Source organism: Idiotropiscis lumnitzeri, chromosome 6, assembly GCF_059441095.1.
Source record: "Idiotropiscis lumnitzeri isolate Australia: NSW breed Sydney's pygmy pipehorse chromosome 6, RoL_Ilum_1.0, whole genome shotgun sequence".
In the NCBI taxonomy this organism is placed as follows: Eukaryota; Metazoa; Chordata; class Actinopteri; order Syngnathiformes; family Syngnathidae; genus Idiotropiscis; species Idiotropiscis lumnitzeri.
In genome coordinates this window covers 14,065,273-14,086,140 of record NC_142396.1, presented here as the reverse complement: position 1 = coordinate 14,086,140, position 20,868 = coordinate 14,065,273, and the positions used below count along the sequence as shown (strand labels likewise).

The 20,868-nt window shown below is 40.0% G+C and overlaps 1 protein-coding gene across 3 annotated transcripts in view; it reads left to right on the top strand.

Moving 5' to 3' along the window:
• The window catches only part of srgap1a (SLIT-ROBO Rho GTPase activating protein 1a), a 54,714-nt gene that overhangs the window by 2,886 nt on the left and 30,960 nt on the right, over positions 1-20,868 (top strand). For all 3 annotated transcript variants that reach the window (XM_088297854.1, XM_088297853.1, XM_088297855.1), the window contains exons 2-3: positions 15,367-15,562; positions 18,718-18,880. In XM_088297854.1, the coding sequence (XP_088153980.1) occupies positions 15,367-15,562; positions 18,718-18,880 (359 nt within the window). The remainder of the gene's footprint in view (positions 1-15,366; positions 15,563-18,717; positions 18,881-20,868) is intronic.

Here is a 20,868-nt window from a genome sequence, read left to right as displayed (position 1 = left end):
ACACCATGCAAATTTTGTCCTAATTCCAAATCATTTGACTTCAGGGGCATTCAACCCCAAAGCTTCCACAGTAGTATTCACTTCACCCTATTGATCAGTCAAGGATGGAGGTTGGTGGGGTCTAAAGTGAGCTATGCTGTTGAAGACTTAAAAGATTTGTATGTGCCCGGTCAAAAGACTCCTATTCGTGAGAAATGTGAAGCATCCCCCCCCCCCTTCTCCTTTTCGAGCGATGATGACTAAGGGCTGTAACAAGCGATGATACACAGTCATAGGGAATGCTGCTCTGGAAATGATGATTAGAGACTTCCCATTTGTCATGCAACATCAACCTGCTGCTCAGAATTGCTGTTGTTGGATAGAAGACAACTGAACTCTTTTTATTCATCCCCTGAGGGGAGTTGTGAATACGTGGTTTTGTTTTAGTGATGTTGCAATTCAAGTCTGATGCCAAGGCTTGGCGCTTTTAAATCATTATTTGGTGGCTATAGTAAAAAGCGCTAGCAATCACAAATACAGTAATGAACTTTTTACAACGTAATTGTAATTGTAATTATTAATCTCACATTTATTTAGTTTGAAGATTTACACATTTATCAGTTTGAAACATTCGTCACAATCCAACATTTGAACGATTACTTGAGAATTTTTTTTGGAGCTGTTATACATTTAATTATGATTTAGACCAGGGGTCATGAACAAGGAACCAAGTAGCCCGCTGGCCTGTTGATTTGAAAACAAAGTGAACAAAGGGAGAACTTTCTAAAAGTAAAATGCTGCATATTTATATTTATCGGTTACCTCCTTGCTGTCAGCAATCATTTATGATCAGTGTCTTCACATATGAATATCATTAATAATATAATAACACAATAATGAAATGTTAAAAGGTGTGTGTGTGTGGGGGGGGGTGTGTGTGGGTGTGTGTGCGTGCGTGTGGGGGTGTGCGTGGGTGTGTGTGCGTGCGTGTGGGGGTGTGTGCGTATGTGTGTGTGTGCAAAAGCAAAAGTGAATTGATCGCTATCGGATCACTTGTGCCACTTAACAGGCATATCATTTTAATTGAATATTTTTCTTATCATATCAGTATTTGTGGTTCAAATGGAGAGGATCATAATGGGCGTAAACATCAACGTCACTCGCGTTTAGTACAAGACACTCGGTGGATTCTCAGACCGCTTATACAGTAAGACGTTTCAAACTCGGCTAGAAAAAAGTAATATATTCTGAAGCTGGTGTTATTTTGGATGAACATGATGCAATACTATTAAAACAGCAACATTATTTTTCATAATGTAGTTCATTTTAAGCAATCAGTGACATTATATGTGCTTGCCTGATGTCTTTGATACATTTAACAGGGCAAAGCTGCTATTACCAGTTCTCCAAATGCAGATTTGATGTCAGATGTTCATTGTCTTGAGGTCAAGCCTTTATGGCAGCACCCCTTGAGCTTCTGACAGGGGTACACCCCCACACCATCATGAGGGCTGCCCTCTTTGACCTGCTTTCATCACTGTTGAAATCAGGGCCAATGCGTCTGCAATCGCACTTCTGTTTACTTGCAGGCGTATGAAATAAATGAACTCCTAATTTGAAAAAGCACTGATTAAAGCAAATTCTTTATTTTTTTTATAACCTGGCCCAAAAAATGTCTGGGTCCACAAAAGTCGTTTTATTTGTGTGCAGTCATCCAGAGACGTTTTAATAGCAACAACAGTAAGTTTACTTAAGGTGAACAATTCGGCATTCTTCTGTTGCTGTTCTTTGTTTTAATTACAAAGCACTGTATTTTCCGGACTTAAAGCCGCCCCTTTTTTCCTAGATTTTGAACCTTGCGGCTAACACAATGATGCGGCTTTTCGATGGATTTTTCTTTCACCGGTAGGGGCGCTGCATGGTTCAGAAAATACACTACAGAAATCTTGATTCTTTTTTTTCTCTTGGCTCTGTTCTGTTTTATTTAGCAAAGTTGTTGCCCTGTTAAAAGGCACTTTTTTAACAATCGGTTTATGCAGATTTATGTGTATTCACAGTACAAAATCTTTCTGTACATGCAGTAAACAACAAATTTTTATGAACATAGAAAACTGTGGCTTATAGCCTGGTGCGGCTTGTATATGTTTTTTTTTTTTCGTTTTGTCCCTCAAAAAGAGTTGCTGCGGCTTATATACAGGTGCGCCGGAAAATACGGTTAAAATCCAGTTGTACGCTTGTGTGCGTGGGTGGTCTTATTTTTTTTTCTTAAGTTCAACCAAACCATGTGTGATGTCAAGCATAATTCAGTCTTGCAAAAGTTCGAGCTCATGTTTCTTAAAAGTTTACATGACAGCAACAAAATGCAGCCCACTGTTGAACTCCATCCTAACAGCATCCAAGAAGTGTGATGGTGTTTTGAGATAGGTGGACTAATGGAATCTTGACACCTCTTGACACACTTTTTCAGAACATCACACACACACACACACACCACTCACACATATAACCATCTGTCTTCACCATCCCGGTGTCTTTAACTGTGTGCTTGTCTTCAGTGGCTCTCCAGTTTGTGGTATGGTATTGGGCGTGGCCTTTCTGTGTGCACTGGTGGTTAAATGATGATTATTGATTATTGACGGCCGCATCTGTGGCCACACATCCTTTTTGCAGCTTTAATAAACTCTGCCATACACAACCAAAGCCTCACTTTCCCTGCTGTGCTTTTCACCGAAGCCACAAAGGCCACCCGGACATTGCTGCAACCCTTCCCCCTTCACGTCCCCCCGAAAAGGGGGAAAATGGTGCTTTCAATGCATGACATAGAGGTTGTGCAACATCACCATAAAAGCAAGACCACCATCACGCAGCATGCATTTAAAACAGAAGAATGTTTGCATATTATATGAATATTAATTTACGGCAACATCATAAAGGGATAAAGAATTCCGTTTTATTGTTGTTGCCATTTTCCGAGGAGGTACAATATATGTACTGGCCTTTTGCAATGAGTTTGTATATTTGACATATTTTTGCTGTAGTTTGCTCCCAGTCTCTCTACTACTCGGTATCAGGCCATAGAGTGGGAAACCTAATGATAGAGTTTGTGCTAATGAACAGGATGTGATTCAGTGTGGCTCTCCATTAGCTAATAGAAAGTACAACCGTGATAATAGAATTGGACCAGGCTCAGAAAGTGAACAGAAGAATTAAAATGAGAAGAGGAATTAACAGAAAATGGAGGGTGTAAGCAGGATTTCGAGAGATTTTTTTTGGGATACATTGTGGACAACTTTAATTCCTGTGAATGTCTGCTGCACTCCAAGCAGATGGAGAGACAGGAAGGCAGAAAGACACAGTTTGACCATCAAGCCATGCTGCTGCCTGCCACCTAGTAGGACTGGATTAGTGGGAATGAGATTGGGGGATGGGGATGAGGCGTATGAGGTCAGTGTGAGAATAAGTGAAGGCAGAGGTCATAAGCGCTGACTTAATTTAATCTGCATCTCTGTTCAGCGGATTCATCTGTTACATGTAAGACGTCTGATGTGCACTGCTATCTTATCAAGATGACGACGGAGCAGAAATGTGCCATAATGAACATTTTTGCGGAGTTCACATTGAACACTATCACATTTGTAACAGTAGTACTCACAGTTTTTCTGTCATGAGTTTGAGAGACTCCAACAGGCAGTCTTCAATTTTGCAATTTTTGTTTCTTGGATCAACACCATGAGAAACATTTTGGAATGTGCTTTGCTGGAAGTGGTTTGTCCTTTTCGTACACATCTACACACTTTCACTGGGCATATTATAATCATCCTTATTTGACATGTACACATGTACATGACATTTGACCTCTATATTTGCGCAATCACAGCAGTGGACGGAGCAAACACACTGTTTGTGGCTACATAAGTGCCCAGGGTTGTTGGGGGTTAATGGTTTGAACCAGGGTCCCCAAGGTGGCAGGTGATGACCACTTGGCCCCATGTACACGGGCACATGCTCACACTTGTCGCCTCACAATTCTACGGAGCCCCTTAGGGGACATGGAAGAGAAAAAAAAATAATTTGCGTTCCGTCGCAAAATCTTTGCGTTCCCTTGCAAAGATTGCGTTCCCTCGCAAAGTTTTCGAGGGAACGCAAAGTTGTTGTTTTTTCGAGTGAATGTTTATTTATTTATTTTTTTAATGCGCGTTTATGTACTTCCGGGTCAGTTTGACTACCCTTGCCTCGAATGCGCTGCTGTTCAAGAGACGACAGTACGTTGGAGGCGGCACTAATCATGGAGGAGGGCTTGGAACTGTCTTTCACTTATTTGAAAACCGTGCTTAATATCCAGAACTGATTTTGTTTCTTTGTATTTCAAGACAATTTCAAAGTAAAATTCAATTAAACTCGCCCACGGGTGAACACACTCCATCTTTGCTGCGTTTGTTTACACGGAAGATGACCCGGAAGTACATAAACGCGCATTAAAAAAAATAAACATTCACTCGAAAACAAAACAAAACAACTTTGCGTTCCCTCGCAAACTTTGCAAGGGAACGCAATCTTTGCAAGGGAACGCAAAGATTTTGCGAGGGAACGCAAAGTTTTTTTTTCTCTTCCGTGTCCCCTAAGGGGCTCCGTACAATTCAGAGGTTTTCAAATTTAAATGTTATTCTGTTACACTTAATAGAACTGAAATATTTATCGTGTTAGAGTTGTACATATTAATCTCTCGTCTTTAGGCTTTGGGCAAGAATTAAATAATTTCACAATTTGAAAAGCCACTCCACTTTTTTTTTTGAATGAAGACTCGTTTACACTGGAAGACACTCTTTGGGTAGTGATTGACCACAAAACAAAATTAAATTCTAAATGTTAACAGTGCTAAAAAGGTGCACTATTGTGGGCGCTTATCTGATGGAGGAGTATCCTTTGGCAACTTGTCAGTTGTATCTAGTTGGCTTTAACGCAGTTTACAGAAATAGGTGATTAATTTCCAGTCAATTGCTCCATGTGCAGTCTGTCATCATCTTGCTACCATCCATCCCTAAACTCATGTCAATGCATGTTTCATTTACTGATCTTATGACTCTTGTTTTCCCCCTCCTCTATTTCCCCTTTTATCCATCATGACCTCATGACCTGAGTGCGGTTGGCTTTGTGCCAGCTGCCTTCATAATCCATAACCCAAGACCACCCTGTGCGGAAGACTGCTCTGGCTGGAAGCAGTTTTTTTTTAAAAGCAGCAATAAAAAAAAAGAAGGAAAAAAACTAATTTAAATTATGTCATGCATTGGGCATCTCTAAAATTGGTTTATTGCTGCTTCAATCCTTGGAGGTTACCCTTTTACTTAAAAGTCATTGCTCAACTTTCTTAGAATTTCTAAGACAACATTCAACGCTCCAGAAGAGAGTCAGGATGAAAAGTGGCATACACAAGGCCTGGTGTGCTGCTGTGCCTCATGGCCCAAGTACTAGTTTTGTTATGCTTCCAGTCATGGATGCATGGCAATGCGATGCTAGGAGTCAAATAAAAAGAATTGGATCTGTCAACCGTGCTCCACTGCTCCGGTTGCCAGCAGACATGCATGATGTAACTTTGACTTCTTCTGGAGTTTCTCTCCATTGTCTGTAAAATCCAACTTTTCTTTTCCACGACAAGCCACTAAAATGTTGATACTTGTCGGTGGCAGAGATATTATTTTCATTGCGATTTATTACTTTCTTTGGTGAGATTAATCAGATGCTTGAGTGGGGACTTGCGTAAAATGTGTATTTTGCATTTCTGAAGATTTTCCATTATTCGTTCCTCTTGTGCAATGCTGGTCAGCTGTTTCCATGAGTAACAATCATTTTACTGTCATTGGCCCTCAAGTCGTGTACAGTAGCTCTTATGCAAGAGATTAAATGAAGTAAATAGGGCTGAAGTGGACAATTATTTAAATAAACTAATTACATTTCAAATCATAAAATAAAAGTACGATAACCTCACAGTGCAGAGTTGGGCTTTCCTGTGTTCCACGTTATAACTTGTCACGTGGGAATCTTTGTCATGTCGTGCATCTGTTGGATTTTCTTCAGGTACTTATGAAGGGCAGCTCTGATAAAGAAGCCCCTCCATGTTCCTGACTGCCCATTTTTGCGTTACTTTAATATAAGTGACGTGAAACATAAAGTGGAGTTACATTTTTACGACCTACTGGACTAGAAATAGAATGAATAACAATTCTGGCCAAGTGTTGTGGGAAAAAAATAGGATATTTCATCTTGAGCTTTATTGTACATTTTAATTAGGGTACAGTATTCAAGCACTGTATGTTAGTGGTTAATCATCACTATCTGTGTATCCTAATATGAAAACGAGTGTGTACATTTGCTCAGTGGACTTTTCAGCTTACTCACGTCCACTGTGGACATACCTCATTGCGCTCGCTTTTTAATCAGGCCATGTTGAAGACACTGCCATCCCCCTTGGGGATCATGTGTTAGTGGAGTATGTGAGTGTGTGATGTGCAGCAACCTGGCTGGGTTTGCATACAGTAACTCACGAAAGACTGGCCTCTTTCTCCTGGGTCTGTGAGAGACAGGAAAGAGAAGCTGTAGTGTAGCGAGACAAAGAGCAGGAGAGCACTGAAAGCTGATCTGCCTGTTCATTTCGGTCTTTTCGTGCTCTCCTCTCACTCTTTGCTCATTGGTCTGAACAGCTGCCCTCAAGTCGATCACATTCCCTAGCTGTGGCTCAGACCTCATGCGGTAATCCAAAAACATTGACTGGATTTATGTGGTGCTTTGGTCTGAGTCTTACTGGCATTTTGTTTCACCTGCCCAGTCTTGTTGGTGGTGCTTGTGCTTGAATAATTACAAAGGCCCTCAATAAGATACTATGACAAACATTTTTTAGTAGAAGGCTTGTCATCCTTTTGTCTGAGAGTCATCTCTCAAGTTGGCTGTTGGTATTCAGAAAATGGGAGATGATTGCCCGTTAAAGGCTCCCTGAGGGTAGGTGGGAGAGGATAACAGTATGTAACGCTGTCACTGCCTCCATAGTGACATACTATAATTATGTGGAAGTTTAGCCTTTGAGAAGTCTCCTTGTTCTCTCATCTTCTTTTTCTCTGTAGTAGTTTGTGTCAGAGCTAATCATTCAGCCCTTAGTGGCCTCCGGTCGCCCCTGAGAAAAGAAGTCATCATTGTGGACATTCCCCAAGGCTTAGTTTTCACCGCAGATAGCTTGTGAAAAATCAATCGCTGCTGGCTGTGCCTTGAAGGGGGGGCTGGCTGATGTGGGGGCCACTCAGTCTGAAACATGAGCGAGGACAAAAATGGGGGTTGTTTTACGTTAGTTGTTGTTTGGTCGTCACAAACAATGCCTGGTGAGGAAAAGGCTATTAAACTTTACGGCATTAATACGAGATAAAATATAGGTCTGTCATTTTTGTTTGCACTGTTGCATGGTCATCGGTTTGACATAAACATGCTTTTATCCTTTAAGAGAGATCACTGAGGTGATCTTAAAGTTTGGGGGCAGAAGTGGAATATAAATTTGTATCTATGACTCACTTTATAACGTCAAATTTAGCTGCACTGCAGCAGCCTCTCACGATCAAAGCAGCCTCATTATTATGTCTTCTCGGTGCAGTTTTGGCTCTCCAGATGTTGCGTCAGTCTCTGGTACAAATTCACTCTCGCTTTTTTTTTTTTAGTCTGGGATTAGAACTTGCTTGAAATTGCTACATTGTACAAATTTGTCAATATGTGCACATCGTATAACACATACTTGATAACTTGAGCTCTTATTTAAGAGAGTAACAGATCAGTGCTTCCCAACCTTTGTCAAGGTACGTATTTTCCATTACAAGAATCTCACATGTGAACATGCACCCGGAGAAAATGTTGTTGTGATAATTGTGATAAATAATCAACGATTGAGTATTTTAATCTTAGACTGCATTTATTAACATTGCTGTTTAAAACTTAGGCTTCTTTGGCACACATAATTATATATATATGAGACTTGAGCTAGGCCGTTAAATTGCTGTGACCTTTATTCTTTCTATGGCTTTGTGTCGTCCTCTCTATTTGCACCCTTGCGCACTTACCTGATGAAAACAGTTAAGACTGTGGAGTGATTCACCTAAAACAATTCTAATACATTGACACGTAATTGTCGTGTTCCTCCATGACAGTATATTTTGGACAAAGACTCCTCCTTCTGCACCTGTGTTGTTGAAAATCTGTGTGGGTCAGTGTGCTGAATCTTCCTGGCATCATGAAAGAGTCTAATGGGAAAATACAGTTTTATGGTTGTTAATACAGTGTAAGTATAATTAGTATGAAAGACAAATGAGTTTATTTTTAGATGTGATTTACATTGGAATCTCCTCTCTCACCTCGGTAATTATTTGATGATTTTCATGCAGAATTTATGTTTATTGAACGCTTGACTAGATAACAAACATGACAAAATGTGTTGAAAGCATGCTTGCTCTTTTTTTAATATTGACCCATCACACATCATTTTGTGTTAATTTGGGACATGCAGATGGCATTTCATCAAATTTGTTCGAGGCGGAAGAAAATTTTACTGCACCAAAATTTATGTTGAGTAATTACAGAGGAGCCATCCACCGGGATATACCAGACGTCCGTTGCCAGCGGTGGTGTGGGAATCCGGTAGCCAACACAAAACTCAAAACTCTGAATCGCAATCGTGATGTTTTATGGTCCGTACTTGGTCACATATCAATTATTTGGAAGCATCCAAAAACATGCAGTTGCTCTCGCGACTAAACACTGGGTGTACAGATGAATATCTGGACATTGGACATCGGGCCACTTTAGAATGTCTTCCTCCCGCTTTGTAATCCCATAAGGATCAGAAAGTTGCTTTCCATCTGCTAATGTGAGTTTTTTTAAAGTAGTTTTCGCAATCCTTAGCAATTAATCTGCTTGTGTACGCATTCTCATTCTGCATCAACAATGCACACACAGCCGATGATGTCAGCTTTGTTTACAAACTTGGTAAATGGTCTTTTACTGCCCTCCGATTTGTGATGTGTTTTTGTGTGTGTGTGTGTGTGTGTCTCATTTAAGCAAAAAATGTGCTTGGAAATTGTGGTAATGTCTCTATCTCTAATCTCGTTGCACACTTGAGTACAATGACAATAAAGGGATTTCTAATTCTAAAATTATTGAAGGTTTCCCTGACAATAACCAAATCATTCCCTCTGTGCATCTCCGTCTTCCTTTCTTAACGCATGTATACACTACATGCCCTTGCTTTTGGAATTACATGCTTGGTCTTGAATGGGAGGGATGTTCCTCCCAGAGCCTTCTTGCTCCTCTGCTGGTTTAACCCTATCAAAGGCCCAGAAACCACACATCCTGTAAGGCGTTGTATTTTGTGGCGAGGCAATGGGATGGGTGTAGCATGCGGCGCTCACTGTTGAGACAGAAAACACATGACCGAAGGATGCCGTTTGCTGTTTAATTGGTGTAGTATAAATAGTAAAGGAAAGCAGATGTTTCCCATCTATGTTTCTGCCTTGAATGGCAAGTATTTGCTCTCCTAGGCTAACTTATGCTCTGTTGTTGCTGTTTCTGACTCTGGCGCAAAGACGGACTCTTGAAACTGTAATCTTCCCCATGACCCAAACGCAGATAAGAATGTATGTCAAGCTATCAAAATAGTGGTAATGATTATACGTTACACGTTTTATTCGCGCCGAGATCATCGCTTTCAGAAATTATCTCCCCGAACGTAATTGTCTAAATATAAGCCCAGGTATAAAAAGATATTTCAAAATGAAAAGCATGTCATTGATAACCACTCATGCAACAGATTCGCAAAATTTCCATTTAAGAACCATCAGTTTGTAGAATTTGAAAACCAAAAGGCACATAGCCTTGTTGACTTTTTGTGTAGATCACAAGAAGAAAAGGCAGAAAAAACAGTAAATGAAATACAATGGCTTACATTTGCGGGATTCAAAGTTCCATAAATCTCTTTTTCAGTAGAACGTATTCTTAAGTCTGACTGGCGAGGAAAGAAAGTTGCTCTTGAAAAGGGAGAGCCAATAATAGATGCACAATAAATTCTGCTCGCAATTACAGTGCATTATGGTAGAGAGCCGACAAATAAAGTTAGACTTTGAACGACAATGCTAGTCCCCTTGAATGACAATGTTCAGTCCTGTGTGATATGAAATATGGACTAGAACCTTGTAATTTCTATTAAAACAAAACTGTCATTGATGCATTATATATTTTGTTACAGCGTCTTTCGGGCCATATTTGAGCTTAATCCTGCATTAATTAGAGACTCCTTAACTCAAATCAAACACAAAAAATCCATGAGATTTTCTTGCCTCTGGATATCTGTGTGTTTGTCATTACAATAGAACAAAGCTGCTTCTCTGCTGTTTCACTAAAGTTTAAAATTAGTTAAATATGCACAAATGTCTTGCGCAGCTGTAAAACATATGGTTCATCATGGTGTGGACTTCATCACACAGTAAAGCAGAACGCATATGATAAATTAAAATTATTGGTTCTGACTTGGTTTAAGTGCAACATTCTTTTCTCTGGTTGCGTACTGATTTAGCACACAATCTTAAAAAGTGACACTTCAACAGTATCTGTGTAAATCATCGCTTTATCATGAAAACATGTATCTCAAGACTAATGGTAGGGTAGGGACTTCTGTTGGTTTACAGAGCCAGGTCCCCATAAAACACTATTCAGAAGGCTGTAAAGAAATCCCCCAAATAAATAAAGAATTGAGTGTAGCCCAACATCTTTAGGTGCCTTCTGAACCTTGTGATCAATTTAAAATGAGACCAAACTGTTCTTTATGAGTAAAGGTCTAAAGATGCATATAGATAATGCTGAACTAGAAAGTGATTGACATGAAGAGCCATCTATATTCCCTGTTACGCAGTCTATGCAAAGCCCAGGTGCACTCTTGGTGAGGTCTTAAAGTGTATTGTGTACTCATTTTGGTGCTTTTTTGCATCCCAGTTGTTATTATAGCAATAATTTCTTCCTCCTCTCAAGATAATATACAGTATTTCCTTTTTCACATGCATTTGCATGGTTAACTTACGATTGGTTTCACCTTAGTGTGAGTTGGTATTTTTTTTTTGCTCACTTTAATACAGTTGCATCTTGAGTGTTGCCTGTTTTAAAAGTATTTATCTCACCACCAAAGTTTTTTCACAATATTTGTTAACCAAAACCAAATCCGAACTATAAGAGTCCAAGTCTTTAGCTTGAGGTCATCATTGTTGAGAATTAGATGCTGCCTTGACATTTGAGCTTGAGCCGCCTTTATCTCTCTCAACACTCAATTTCTCACCAACAACCCAAAGGAGGGACAGCTGTTGGCATCTTTTTCTTTAGTACACATCTACCTTTTTCTTTCAACATATGAAGATGAAAAACATCAAATCAGTGTCCAGATCAAACAGAACCTCTCGAAGTTTATTGGCAGCTGAACAAGCAACTCTTCCGTTCAAGTGTGCTTACGTTTGTCACCGTTCAACTCCTTACTGCTGTTTAGTTTGGATCAACATTTATAGAATTTAGTCATATCATTGGTGATTGAGCCTCTATTCTCATCCGCTCTCTTCTGTGGAGAAGTTGTCCTGGCAGCGGCGTTTTTAGCTTGTGTGCCATTATAGATACAATTTGCAATTTCCGTTGGAATTTCACTTTTATTTATTTCCTATTGACTCGGAATTGTACTATAATTTTCTTGTTCCGTCCATTTTAGTCGTCTTTGTCACTGTTATATAAAATCTTGAATGCATTTTTGTACTGCATATTGGTTTTGAAACCCCTACATCATTATTTTAATTCTCATCTCAATATGACAGTGAAAACCAAAAAACAAAGTTGTTGCTGAATATTTATGTATGATGGAAACTGGTGCATCATACCAAGACCATACTTTTCACAGGATTTTTACATTTCTCGTAGGTTCCGTAGTTTAAGATAAGCGCAGTATTCTGATTTGGCACTGATTCTCAGAATCACAGTAGCGTACTTTTATTGGAACTCTCCCCCGTGGTTTTGGAAGCCAAGAGCACAGCAGTCACATGTTTTAATGGCTTTAGCACAACTACGTCTTTAATCATTAATAATTCAGAGAAATGCTTATAGAGCAGCAAGTATGTGTGTGTTTTTTGGCTTTGAAACACAAAACTTTGAATGGGCTGGTGTTTATGTGGCAAAATGCATAGCTGCCACATGATACAAAAATGTGTTATGCCCGTAAAACGTCGTAATTGTTCCAAATATTTTATTGTACAATTATATCCAATGTGTTTTGCTTTTTCCTTTAACTGTAACGGAATACAGTCTACACTTTTATTTATTTTTTTATCTTAAATATGTATCACCAGTACATGTATACCGTTACTCCCCAAGCCAATCACTGGACAATTACCTCAGCATATTTTGGGAAGAATAGAATATTCAGTATGAAAATTGCTACGCCTTTTTGATTGGCTTGTTTTCTCGACAAATTGTATTCACTATTCTGTTCTCTTTTATCAAAGCTGATTGAATAAAATAACCAACTAAGCAACCAAACGAAAGATGCTAGTGTGGCAAAACCACGCTCATTTTCCAGCGTCTATTTCAGGTCCTGTCTAACAGCAACTCTGCAAATGCAACCCAATCTTTGATGTGGTGCAACATGTCCCAGATACAGTAGTTGTGGGTAATGAACAAAACATGTGAAAAAAAAATTCATGTTTCTATGATGTATTTATGATTCTTGCATTTGCTGCACGTAACTTTTTGGAAATTGTTGTACTGCAACAATGAGGACATTAGGGAAGTTCCAAAAAGGTAGAAAGAGAAAAATGCTGTGTCTGGCACTCCAACAGTCGGCAAACTTTTTGAAATTTCTAAATCCCTATTTCTCTGGAGCTGAAGCATGTGGAATAGCACCCATCTTGCTTACAATGCAGTTTCTTTGACAGTATAATTGGCACCAAAGCTCTATTTTGAACATATTTGCCCCTGTGAGCGCTGCAATATGAATTATGTGATGTGACCAAATGTGGAATATTTGGATATCATCCAGGATAGAAACAAAGAGGCTATAGTGCAACCTGATCTCCACAGAGACCAAGCGATGCTCTTTCATTGTCTGTGACAACACTGTGTGTTCTTTGGGACACATTGACTGCAACTCCATCAGTCAGCTGGATTTGTTGCTGACAGTTTTATGGCCCTTTTTATTTCTGCAAGTCACTCTTCTCTCTTGTCAACATGACAACAATGTCATATTATGAAACATCATCAAGCTTGTATAGATTTTTTGATGGATAATATATGAAACTGTGGCTGTTTAGTGATATCATGTACTGCAGAGCCTTTTATCCACATATTGTTCAGGTGCACTTAACTTCTCTCTGCAGTCTTGTTTGAAATGACTCATACCAGACTTTGTTGATTGACCCAAACCATGCTATCCATACACAAATTTCTCATCACATAGTGTAGACCTCCACACACAATTTAGACTACAAAAGATAAAATGGATGGATGGACTTCAGAACAGCTGCTGTTCTATTGCAGGTGTTGCATGGAGCGGGTTAAAATCAATTTGTCCAACTACAACTATACGTACAATGTCTAGTAATACATTTCCACTGTCAAAGCTAGACGGTATTTAAGATTTTAGCTGTGGCTGGTCAGTTGAGCTTCCAGGCAAGCCAAACCATAAAAGTATGTGATGTTCGCTTCCCGATAACGAATAGGAAAGTATGGCATGTCAGAATTTTTGTTTGTCTTGCCGTCATGTGTCATATCCTATGTCGTCCTTTGATTGGTTCTTCAGCACTGAACAATAAGAAGACAGTGCCCTCCTCCAAAATCCCAATCTCCTACATAATAACAAAGGAAATATTTGTTAGTAGATTATGAGCGAATCTGGTGTTATTAAACAAATTCAATACCTTAAGTTCTTTTTGGAGAATACAGTCCGTCCATACTGCCCTCTCCTCAACATACAGGAATGTGTCCATAGTCTCTTTCTTTTTTATTTTTTGTTCTGAGCAGAGAACACACGCACATGCACCAACAGACCTGCGCGGATGGACTGATTCTTGACGTAAGCTTGTATTGATTGGGCTGCTCGGTGACGAACTTGTAGTTTGATATCTTGCCCAGTCCAAGACGCAGAACAATATTTATCGGGTACTCACACAGGGTGACCTGCATGAATGATAAAAAAATTGCGTAGTTTGAGAAGGCTATCAGTGTGACACTTAACCAGACCCCGCCTGATCAAGCATTGTCTGAAAGAACTAGTTTTCGAGGAGACGGGACAAAAAGAAAAGCGGCAGGAGGCCCCATGCCAAAGCTTTGCACTGCTGGAACGATAAGTGCATAGCGCGTAAGCAGACTAAAAACATTGGTAGAGATGGATGGAGAGTTAGTTTTCAATGGATGGATTACATGAGATGTGCGTGGGCGCCAACAGAAATGAACGCAAAGCATCCAAAATTGCCTTTTACAATGAGAGCATGGTTCTGGCTGGGCACTTCCCGGGAGCGTGTGCCATGCGCTCATTGTTCCAGCAAAGCCAATCTCAAACAGAAACGGTACTAGAGCTTGCTGGGCAGGAAGTGGCGGATATTTTGCTTTGTCTGACTTATGGTCCATTTCGAAGAACAAATTGTGGGGCCTTGTAAGACATGACACAATGATGTGCAGCAAAACAAACAAAAATTCGGACATGCCAGACTTCCTGTGTCCTAGTCTTGAATCACCCAAGATGCCAGCCGACCAATTGTGTATATCACACTATATGCACGAGCTATGACGCATCATGTGAACTCTAAATTTGACAGTGAATGTTTATCTGTGACACGTCTGTGGGGTCAAAATCGGGCTGTATTCTTGTCGTTCGACCTTGGCATTAGTTTTCCCGCTGCTCCCTCTGTGTGGGACTCGTGAGCTGGGGAGTGCAGCAGCCGCAGTAGGTCCTTCATAATTGATAGGGGAATGAAGCCCCACTCGCATGTGAGCTTGTCTTTGCGGTGAACTGAAGCGGCCTCTTTGTGGGCAAAGCAGGCACACTAGAAGGAACAGTACAATATAATGAATTGCAGCATTAAATCATGGTGCACACTACAAAAACTGATGAATTAATTCAATACCCTATTTGAAGATTTCATTACTGTTTTTGTTAAGTGCAATATTCCTTCTTTAAAAAAAACCACAAACATTTTAATTTGTGGTTGGAGGGAGTCTGTAACAGATTAAAGGTAATTCATTCTATTTCAATGGGGAAAGATGAATTGAAATATGAGTTTGAGGTACGAGCTTAGTTATGTTGTAGTTCAATGCCAAATTATGGAATTATTTTTTCTTTATCAGAGATCAGGACCCAGTTGGTGGAGCAGCAGAAATGCATGGACCAGCAGACAGACATGAGGGTCCAGCTGCTGCAGGACCTTCAGGATTTCTTCAGGAAGAAGGCGGAGATTGAGATGGAATACTCCAGAAACCTTGAGAAACTGGCTGAACGCTTCATGGCCAAGACTCGCAGCACAAAGGACCACCAACAGTACAAGTGGGTTCACCTACTCTTTGTGTGTCTTTCTTCAGTTTATGTTGTCACAAAGGCTACTGGCTACCATGTGTCTGAGTGCATGTGTGGTCATGTCACGGTTTGAACAAAACCTGAATCTGCCACAAAATTAGGTACACCTGCACTAGCGCTGTGTTAGTATTTCTTTACAAAAAACAAACGGTGCTCCCAGTGTTCAGTTTTATACACACACACGCACCCACACCCACACGCCCACACACACCCACACACACACCCACGCAAGTGTTTTAACACAGTTTATACAGAGACTTAAGTTAAAGTAATGTTTTGGCACTTTAGGCTGCAGAATAAAACTTATCAAGGTGCTAATTGGTCGAATTGGTCTCCTTTTATTTTTGCACCATCTATTCAGTCTCCTCCCTCTCGCGACCCAGTTTGCGCTGATGAAGTGTACAGAAAAAGGCTGACATTAGCATATTGTTTGAACTTGTGGAGAGAATAAAAATAAAACTTATACTTTTCCTTACAGCCTGTAAATAGATTTTGCTTGCTGTATGAAGCTTCAATGACTCGAGCAGCTGTGTGTCCAAATGTGTTACCAGTTAATGGACTGGTTGTATGAAGCTCTGTGGTTTACATTGCATGGTGTATGGTCATATGAGCATATTTCTTAAATAAATACAATAAGTTTAAATAGCATTAAAAAACCCTCCTGTGTGCTTTAAAGCCAGAGGTCTATATTTTTGTGTCCACATAAACAGCATGCACACAAGTGAAGCCTTTGTGTTCACATTCTATGGCCTGTTTTTGTTGGACAGATTTGTCTGTGGTGTGAACATTTTTTCACTTGGCCTGTAGCCTTGGGTGAGTTTTCATATGGCGGGTCAGCTTGGCAAAGCAGAAAAATGTTAAAATAGCATCACAATAACCAGCTAGATTTCTGGATAATTAGTCTAGACAAGCAACATTCTGTAAGGAAGCCCCTGCTGGGCTTGTCAGTGGAGCTGCAATTCTGAAGTTGAAATGACATACTTTGAATCAAAACCACATCAATATGACTGTTGTTTGTGCCTATGCACCAAATATTATATATTTTTCTATTATCCCTAGACCCTAATTAATCCTTGCTTCCCAATATTGACTTTTTCAGGGAGTGTGGGATGGTTAAACTAAGAAAGATGGTTAGTACAAGAAATACTGAATTATTTATCGTGCAAAATACCCCAGATAAATATTCTCAAACAGGCTGATAATGTTTTTATGTGCATAACACTGTTTGTCATCCCCCCAATGTAGTATTCGCCGGCCGTTTTAATACAAGGACATTGTCTTAATAATGATGTCACATTGGAGTGCAGTAGAAAAAAGACTGAAGATAAATGTCCACTCCTGTAAAAAGCTTTCACGGCGGTTCTTTAATGACAGACATTATCAGTGTGCTACTTGAGGACTTTGGCATTTTGCCTCTTCTTTTGATAAGATCCCATGCTTTAATATCCTGCACAGTGACGTGGCAATCCTTGACTGCTAGCAGCCTTCCTTCGTATGGCCACGCTTATATGTTGGCATTCAGCCTGCCTGGATTTAAACCACATGAATGACAAGAACACACATTCAAACAGCAACTGCAGCTAATAATTTGCCATTGTGGTAATTTTCACTCCATATGGACAGTTGTTTGTTTTTTAATTGCATGAAATTTCCTTATGTCCGCTCTGTCTGTCTATCTGTCTGTCTGACCCAGTTCCTGCCCAAGTCAAAGAGGAAATGATGACATAGTGAGATTTTCCTGGTATTATGTTTGGTGAGCAACTCTGAATTTTGTAATCACAGGGAATGTTAGTTGTCTTGTTCATTTGCACTGTTCATTTTCCTCTACAGGCGATGTCTGCCTTCAAACCCTCATCTTAAATACAGTATAATTATACCGGGTTCTTTAAAATAGATGGAGATTAGTACTGCTGTTCAAGTTGCTTTTTTTTTAAATATCTTGAATATCTTATCTGTAGCCACTTCGGTATAATATATCAGCAAGTGCAAAAGGTAATATGAATTGATAAATGTACAGGCACATGCATGCACTGTCCTTCCTGCGTGGATGTCTTGCACTGTACAAATACATAAAGTAGTAAAGGATTTGTTGCAATTGCTATTTGACAGCGTGTATGTGAGATGCTGTCCAGAAGTGTATTTTACCATTTAAACTTTTCAAGAACTTCCCCTCTTTAATTATTCTTTGATGTTTTCCTCTCGTTCAATCCCTTTTCACATAGCATGCCTGGGGATGCAGCAACAATTAATCATTCTGCCTTGGCGTTTATCAGACGGAATTTACATCCTGTTTTTGCTTCTTTTTTTTTTCAATGAACACTTCAGCAGTTTGTTTCTCAGTGATTCAATTGTAGGAATGCTGACTTTTTGCCCTTGTAGCAGATAGGGTGCCACTGATAAAGGTTCAAGGATAGGTCACTGGCCAAGTTCAGTGTTTTTCACCTGTTGTGTTGACAAGTGTTGCCTGTCTATGTAAACTGCCCCATGTGAGGTAAGAGCAGGGGCGATTCTCCATATGGTTCCTGAAAGACTTGACATCTCATCCAGCCTTAAAACTCACTCAAGTAGACACATGTATACATACTAATATTCTTCTGTCATAGCTCAACCCAGAGGAAGTGAGCCTGCATGTCAGAGCATACGCAGGACTGCTACTCACTCTGGCCTGGACAATATCCTACCACTTACTAGAAAATGGCAGCAGAGGAAGTAGCATAGCACTTTTCCTATCAGATTACTGTCCTTTCTATGTGCTGTGACTTATTATCCATGGCTTCGGTGACATACTGGTACATAGTCTTTAACTTTCTTTTCCAATATAGTACTCCCACGGCCTTTCCACGTTCACGCCGCAAACTGTATTTAAAGCTCGCTTGGCTGAGAGAGCTGCATGAGCTGTGCCCCAGAAATGTCATGGACACAAGTGTGTCATGCTTATCAATGTTGTCCTTGTGATATATGCAGGACATTTAGACCCAGAAATGATGGTATCTAGGACATTAAATACCAAGGGAGGCTGATGATGCACCTCTTACAGTCCCTGATATTTTTTGACATTGAGAAACAGTCACAGACTACAACTTAAATTCACGGTGTTCTGATTCAAAACACACTTTTCCCATCAGAAAAGACCAGAATCTGCTGTCCCCTGTCAACTGTTGGTACCTGCTGCTGAACCAGGTGAGAAGGGAGAGTAAAGACCACGCCACTCTGAGCGACATCTACCTGAACAATGTCATCATGAGGTTTATGCAGATAAGCGAAGACTCCACAAGACTACTTAAGAAGGTGAGGTCTAATAAGTGCACTTTTTGTCTTTTTGGATTTAATGGTACCAAATCACTCAAAGTTTATGAACTTTTATATTTAAAAAAAAATCTATTAATAACTAGAGCAGCGCCCAGCTTTAAAGGGCCCTTGCAGTTTGTATCACTGTATTGGTGGTTACAGTTGCATTTGTGATAATACATACATGCACAATAGGTAACAGTTCAAAAGTCCCAATGTTTCCCATATATGCAGACAAAGCCTCTTTAAAATGTGCTTTCGGTTAAGACCCATAAAGACTCTCACTTCATGATTATTCATGTAATGTTTCCCCTAAAAGTTACAACAACCCTTTGCGGCATTTGTTTTGACACAATCAAATTGTTTAAACTTGCCACCAGGACTATCAAGCTGTACTATACACCTCTAATCACCAACTGAGTTACAGCATATAGTGCAAGTAAGATAGGCGCTAAGTAGTCATCTTCTCATCAAGTATTTTACTTATATGAAAGATCTGATATGTGTAAGTACTGTCGTATGAATTAATGTTTCGTGAAATGTGGCTCTTTTTTAATCCAAGAATGCAGTCTTGGTCTGCCTAATTTCAGATCACTAGCTCTTCACCTCAGTGCATCAAGACCACAGATTTATGTCCAAAACTGGTCCTTTGCCGCCTGGCTCACCACAAAGATGACAACTCCCTCGTGGATTATGAGTTCCTTTGCTGTTGGAGTCGCATAAACCCACCACAGACCCAAATTACAAAGTGCCTTTGCCTTAGAGGCATGCCTTTGTGTCCGCTTAGCTTGAGTGACTATTTCTATCTCGTCTGTCTCTCATTCCGTCTTTATTTCAAGCTCTAGCCAGCCATAACCATAAACATTTAGCCTCTGTGTTGAGGTAAGGTCCTTTCTTTTATGTACACAGCAGAGCACAGGAAACTGCTGTTCCAATTTCCTTTGGTGATTAAAGTGTCACTGATCTTTTAATGACACAAGGTCTGACACATTTTCCAGATTTTACTGCTGTTGCCCTTACGTTCTCTGCACCTACTGTAAAATACCTGTTGGAATTAACAAACATTTTGTATACCGAACTGAGGGTATATATAGACACCACAAGCTTGGAGGTGCTTTTTCACAACAGTCACGGTAAAACAGTGAATAGAAGAACAATACATGATGGTTTCCTCCAGACTTTTTAGGGAGGAAGTGGTGCATGGATTAAGGAACAACTAATTAGGGTTGAGGTGCAAATATTGAATTTATTTTTGGTATGGCATCTGGAATGTCACCACCGCTGTCACTGTCTGTCTGGTTCATCATTCTCACAGACAAGCACAACTGTGGCACTCCACAATTTTGGTTTTCACTTTTGTGGCTGAGGTCTAAGCTCTACTGAGTGACCTTCTTGTGATACATGGTCATTATAGCATTGTTGTAATACCAATACCTAAGACCTTTGCATAGTGCGTTAGTACTTGAATTTTACAGGGAATTCCGATGGCATTGTGCAGAAAATTGGCAGTGTGGTGGGAGGTCCAGGTTATAGCAGACCCAAGCCTCTGCTCAGCCTCTAATTAAAGCATCTTCAAGCCTTTGATCTCAGAAGCGCTTCAATAATGAGGGCCAAATAACAGAAAATGTACCTAGGTTATGCGGGCTCCCAACAGTTTTGAGGACACAGGCATAGTTTGGTCCTCCTTCCATCAAAGCACATGTTGTTATTACGCTATGTGCTCAGATGTTATGCTGTGGGGTGAAGTAGAATCTCATCCAAATTGTCATCCTAATTTTGTCATTTGTGGCTACTGCAGCACCTCCATTTTCCCGTTATACCAGATCATATTGCATCAATCCCCTTTACCTTAGTCAATGAACTGGCTACTTGTTGTAGTCTTTTATCCGTCGCGCGCACAATCTGTGACTAAATTTACCATTGTTCACACGTCAAGGGTTGAGGAGTTTTTTACATTTTTCATTGGCAGTAGTGTCTGTTTAACTGTG